Raw genomic sequence first — 6000 nt, 5'->3', positions numbered from 1 at the left:
ATCCTAATAAACTTATCATTAAATGCAGATTTCCTCAGCTCCTTGTACAGGAATGCCCATCTAACCGAATCGAAAGCCTTCTCAGCATCCAGACTCGCTCTTATGGCTGGTTTTTGTCCTTTTGTATTTGTCTTAGGATGTGTAATATTTTTCTAATCTTATCAGTTGTTTGTCTATAATGAATGAAGCCGGTCTGGTCTAAGTTTTGATGAGGTCGGGCAGAAGCTTCTACAATCTGCGGGCAAAAAAATGTCTAATCTAAGTTGAGAACACTTTTAGCTGACTTCCCTCCTATCTCATGATATTTCTGCCTTAAATATATTAGATTCTTCTGGGCCTCCTGTGTATAAATATCATTAATTTATCCTTGTATTTTCCTGATTTCCTGCATTTACATGGAATTTGGGTTGTTTATGTCTTCCTGTTGTTTCAGTTTAAGCCTCTTAAATAGTATTCTTTTATCAGTTGTAATCTAAGTCTTTATTGTGGAACATTTGATTTATAAACCTCAGTTGGACTAATAGCAGGTGAACAAGCTGTAAAGTCTCGTGCCAGCTGCAGAGTTCACTGGTAGACAGAAATACACAACAATAAGTTTATATTCACGAAATTCAAACAATAGTACTGTTCTATCTTACCTGTGAAGAGTACCCCCCGAGCCCTGCTTCCTACAGGAATACTCCTCACGGTGCTCTGGTGTCTTGGATTCTCTGCTGCTGCAGTTTGTTTACAGGCTTGACGACCGGGCCAAGATGGCGGCCGTATTTCCTGCTCCGCAGCAGCTGATGAGGCGCCTACTCATTATTATGTCTATAGTTATAGGTCTCTGTTTTTGTCTCTATAATTATATGTCTATGTGTGGCGCCATGCAGGAACCGGAAGTATCCATGTATGGCTGGTGTCGGAGAGCGGAGACTTCCGGTTGGGTGTGAGTTTTTCTGAGAGTTTTATAAAGAAGCGGAAGGTTTCTTCTCCCCCCGGTGAGTTTGGTGTCTCGGTGCGGCGGCTGCTGTCCATCGCCGAGTTTTCACACTGAGTTTGTGGTGTTTGTAGAAAATGTCCAAGTCTCTGAAGAAGATCGTCGAGGAGAGTCGAGATAAGAACGTCCCGGAGGTGGAGATGTGTGACCGAGGCATCTCCAACATGCTGGACGTCCCGGGACTGTGTAAGCTGCTGCCCCCGCTCTCTGACGTGCTGACGAGGGGTCTTCACCCGGGCTGAGGGCCACAGGATGTCCCGGGTCCGGGCCTCTGGGAAAGTCTCATGTCTCTTTACCCCCAAATAGTGACTGTCAATAAGTGATGTTTGTTTGTTTGTGTTTGCGCTTGTAAACTAAACTGCAATCGAGATGATTTACCAATGGGTTACACGTAAAATACTGTAATATTAGATGTTATACCACTTATATTACATACGTGATACAGTTTAGTATGTTTACTATTAATATTTATAATATTTATTAAAACCCCCGGCCAGTTCAGCTGGTAGAGCATCAGACTCTCAGTCCCATCACAAGGTAGAGGGTTCATGTCCCATCTCAGGGTAGAGGGTTCATGTCCCATCTTAGGGTAGAGGGTTCATGTCCCATCTCAGGGTAGAGGGTTCATGTCCTATCTCAGGGTAGAGGGTTCATGTCCCATCTCAGGGTAGAGGGTTCATGTCCTATCTCAGGGTAGAGGGTTCATGTCCCATCTCAGGGTAGAGGGTTCATGTCCTATCTCAAGGTAGAGGGTTCATGTCCCATCTTAGGGTAGAGGGTTCATGTCCCATCTCAGGGTAGAGGGTTCATGTCCTATCTCAAGGTAGAGGGTTCATGTCCCATCTCAGGGTAGAGGGTTCATGTCCCATCTCAAGGTAGAGGGTTCATGTCCCATCTCAAGGTAGAGGGTTCATGTCCCATCTCAGGGTAGAGGGTTCATGTCCCATCTCAGAGTAGAGGGTTCATGTCCCATCTCAGGGTAGAGGGTTCATGTCCCATCACAAGGTAGAGGGATCATGTCCCATCTCAGGGTAGAGGGTTCATGTCCCATCTCAAGGTAGAGGGTTCATGTCCCATCTCAGGGTAGAGGGTTCATGTCCCATCTCAGGGTAGAGGGTTCATGTCCCATCTCAAGGTAGAGGGTTCATGTCCCATCTCAGGGTAGAGGGTTCATGTCCCATCTCAAGGTAGAGGGTTCATGTCCCATCTCAGGGTAGAGGGTTCATGTCCCATCTCAAGGTAGAGGGTTCATGTCCCATCTCAGGGTAGAGGGTTCATGTCCCATCACAAGGTAGAGGGTTCATGTCCCATCTCAGGGTAGAGGGTTCATGTCCCATCTCAGGGTAGAGGGTCCATGTCCCATCTCAGGGTAGAGGGTTCATGTCCCATCACAAGGTAGAGGGTTCATGTCCCATCTCAGGGTAGAGGGTTCATGTCCCATCTCAGGGTAGAGGGTTAGGGTTGTCCTTCCAGGTTGAGCAGTTTTCTTCTTGGGGCGAGTTACTCGTTATTCCAGCTGTGCAGAGACGCGTCCTTCCTTCTGCTGAAGATGTTGTCTGTCTTCTCTGTTCCAGTCACTCTGTCCAGCATCACTCAGCTGGTCCTCAGCCACAACAAGCTCACAGGTGAGTCACTTGCAGGCTTGTCCAGGTTCCTTCAGCCTCTGAAGCCTCATTCTTCTGCATCTTCACACTTGGTTTCAGCTCTGACACTCCCTAAGGCCATGTTTCCATGTCCCCAGGTTTTTCCAGGAACAGATATTTCCTCTCTACCTTTTACACAAAAAACCCCTTAATTGACTCAACCTGCATATCCACCTGGTTTAGAGCTACAATGAGCAGCTAAACCTGTAGGGGGCAGTGTAACGAGGAGCATGAATATGGGGGTATTATTGTAGCAAAACTATTTGTTTATGCATAGGAAGAGTTGTCTGTCTGTACTTCAATCTATCTGTCTGTACCTCAATCTGTCTGTCTGTACCTCAATCTATCTGTCTGTACTTCAATCTGTCTGTCTGTACCTCAATCTGTACCTCAGTCTATCTGTCTGTACCTCAATCTGTCTGTCTGTACTTCAATCTGTCTGTCTGTACCTCAGTCTGTCTGTCTGTTCTTCAATCTATCTGTCTGTACCTCAATCTGTCTGTCTGTACTTCAATCTGTCTGTCTGTACCTCAGTCTGTCTGTCTGTTCTTCAATCTGTCTGTCTGTACCTCAGTTTATCTGTCTGTACCTCAATCTGTACCTCAGTCTGTCTGTCTGTACCTCAGTCTGTCTGTCTGTACCTCAATCTGTCTGTCTGTACCTCAATCTGTACCTCAGTCTGTCTGTCTGTACCTCAGTCTATCTGTCTGTACCTCAATCTGTCTGTCTGTACCTCAATCTGTGCCTCAGTCTGTACCTCAGTCTATCTGTCTGTACCTCAGTCTGTCTGTCTGTACCTCAATCTGTCTGTCTGTACCTCAATCTGTACCTCAGTCTGTACCTCAGTCTATCTGTCTGTACCTCAATCTGTCTGTCTGTACCTCAATCTGTACCTCAGTCTGTCTGTCTGTACCTCAGTCTATCTGTCTGTACCTCAATCTGTCTGTCTGTACCTCAATCTGTGCCTCAGTCTGTACCTCAGTCTATCTGTCTGTACCTCAGTCTGTCTGTCTGTACCTCAATCTGTCTGTCTGTACCTCAATCTGTCTGTCTGTACCTCAGTCTGTCTGTCTGTACCTCAATCTGTCTGTCTGTACCTCAGTCTGTCTGTCTGTACCTCAATCTGTCTGTCTGTACCTCAGTCTGTCTGTCTGAAGTCAGAGTCAACGTGAACCTGAATCCTAAAGTCTATGCTCTCTCTTTCTAATATCAGTGGTGAAAATCCAGACAACTCACCAGAGTCGCTCAGTTTCACCATTGGTTGTTTTCCTACACGTGACTTTTGCTTCACTTCTGCCGTCTGAAGGATTGAAGCTGGAACTCCTGGGTTTTGCTGCCCTGAGCTCAGGCTCACAGGCTCCTTCATTCTGCCCGCCACCAGGGGGCGCTACGCCCCAGGCTCATTGAGTATGTGACATTGGGGACGGGGTGCAGACAACGATTGCTCAGCCTTCTATAAATATCATAATCCAGGTGGAGGCCCAGCAATCGCCTCACTAGTTATAAAAAAGTGCAGAGTTATTGAGATGTCCTCGTAGCATGCAGTCAGGAGTCCATCGTTGATGACCTGCTGGTGTCCAGGAGTCCATGAGCCTCGACTCAGAGTTCCACGCTGCACCTGATTGGACAGACGCAGCTCCTGCAGTTAAAACCAGATCAACATGGCGGTTCAGGCACAAACGTACTTTTACCAAATGTATTTCTGAAAACATGGGAAGTACGACACAGGTTGTCCAGTTGAAAAGTTAAAACGCCGCTTCACACTCTCTCAGTATGGAGTGTGCCTGCAGTGGGGGCGTGGTCTGTAACGGGGGGGGGGGGTGGTCTGTAGTGAAGGGCGTGGTCTGCAATGGGGGGGCGGGGTCAGTAGTGAAGGGCGTGGTCTGCAATGGGGGCGGGGTCAGTAGTGAAGGGCGTGGTCTGTAATGGGGGCAGGGTCAGTAGTGAAGGGCGTGGTCTGCAATGGGGGGGCGGGGTCAGTAGTGAAGGGCGTGGTCTGCAATGGGGGGGGTCAGTAGTGAAGGGCGTGGTCTGCAATGGGGGGCGGGGTCAGTAGTGAAGGGCGTGGTCTGCAATGGGGGGGCGGGGTCAGTAGTGAAGGGCGTGGTCTGCAATGGGGGGGTCAGTAGTGAAGGGCGTGGTCTGCAATGGGGGGGTCAGTAGTGAAGGGCGTGGTCTGCAATGGGGGGCAGTAGTGAAGGGCGTGGTCTGCAATGGGGGGGCGCGGTCAGTATTGAAGGGCGTGGTCTGCAATGGGGGGGTCAGTAGTGAAGGGCGTGGTCTGCAATGGGGGGGTCAGTAGTGAAGGGCGTGGTCTGCAATGGGGGGCAGTAGTGAAGGGCGTGGTCTGCAATGGGGGGGCGCGGTCAGTAGTGAAGGGCGTGGTCTGCAATGGGGGGGTCAGTAGTGAAGGGCGTGGTCTGCAATGGGGGGGTCAGTAGTGAAGGGCGTGGTCTGCCAGTTCACCCAGCTTCTGGTCGGAGTATGATATGTCCTGACAACGGAGGCACTTTTTAAAAGAATATTTAAAACATTTAAATATGACGAGTACTTCATTTCTTATTCAGATTGTGTGTAATGAAGCACTTTTAATCCAAGGGAAGCCTGGAAGGTGAGCTCATGAATTTGCACAGTGCAGTGGATTACAGTGTGCCTGGATTTAAACAAGCCTGTTTGGAATTGTTTTAACGTGTGAAATCAACACTGGCAGTGGACAGAATCCCAGAGCAAAGTGTGAGATCACCACTGCCAGTGGACAGAATCCCAGAGCAAAGTGTGAGATCACCACTGGCAGTGGACAGAATCCCAGAGCAAAGTGTTGTACCTTCATTATGTGCCCACTGTGATCTTGTCCCTCTAAACTCAACTGTTTGCTTGAGAGGCTCACTCACTAGATTAAGATGAATTATCATCCCTCAGTCTTCCTGAGCTTTGTCCTGAACAGCCGTCCCTCCAGTCAGCGCTGAGGGGGAAACCTCTGCTTCCTGGTGAGACTCAGTGGGACTCAGCACGGTAGTGATGTAAATGATGGAATGACGTAGTTCCGCCAGCAGAGGGCCCCACACACTCTCTAACCACCACCGGCTCCATTACCTGATGTCTGATGGCAGGAAATGGCAATGAGCAGGACAGGAGGACATTAATCATTCAGTCAAACAGACGTCTCTCAAGGAGAACATGCAAACTCCCACGGAGCATCCTGCTCCCCTCTACATGAGCAGGGTTCAAACCAGTGAACCTCCAGAATCACTACCAAGCCAACTCCCATAATGCACTGCAGGGATCAGCTCCGTGACGCTACAACATGGTAAAGTGTTAATCTGACAGAGTCAAGATGGTAAAACAGCTTTAAGGAAACAACCAATGATTCTAGAGCAG

The 6000-nt window shown here is 48.6% G+C and overlaps 1 protein-coding gene across 1 annotated transcript in view; it reads left to right on the top strand.

Annotated features, from left to right (window-relative positions):
* The first annotated feature begins 866 nt into the window (after positions 1-866).
* Positions 867-6000, top strand: part of rsu1 (Ras suppressor protein 1) — a 59006-nt gene continuing 53872 nt past the window's right edge. The window contains exons 1-3 of the mRNA XM_080489373.1: positions 867-980; positions 1054-1165; positions 2554-2604. Coding sequence (XP_080345499.1) covers positions 1057-1165; positions 2554-2604 — 160 coding nt within the window. The 5' untranslated portion in view covers positions 867-980; positions 1054-1056. The remainder of the gene's footprint in view (positions 981-1053; positions 1166-2553; positions 2605-6000) is intronic.

The sequence above is a fragment of the Lipophrys pholis genome (assembly GCF_963383615.2).
Source record: "Lipophrys pholis genome assembly, chromosome: 20".
In the NCBI taxonomy this organism is placed as follows: domain Eukaryota; kingdom Metazoa; phylum Chordata; class Actinopteri; order Blenniiformes; family Blenniidae; genus Lipophrys; species Lipophrys pholis.
This window is presented reverse-complemented; position numbering and strand designations above follow the sequence as displayed.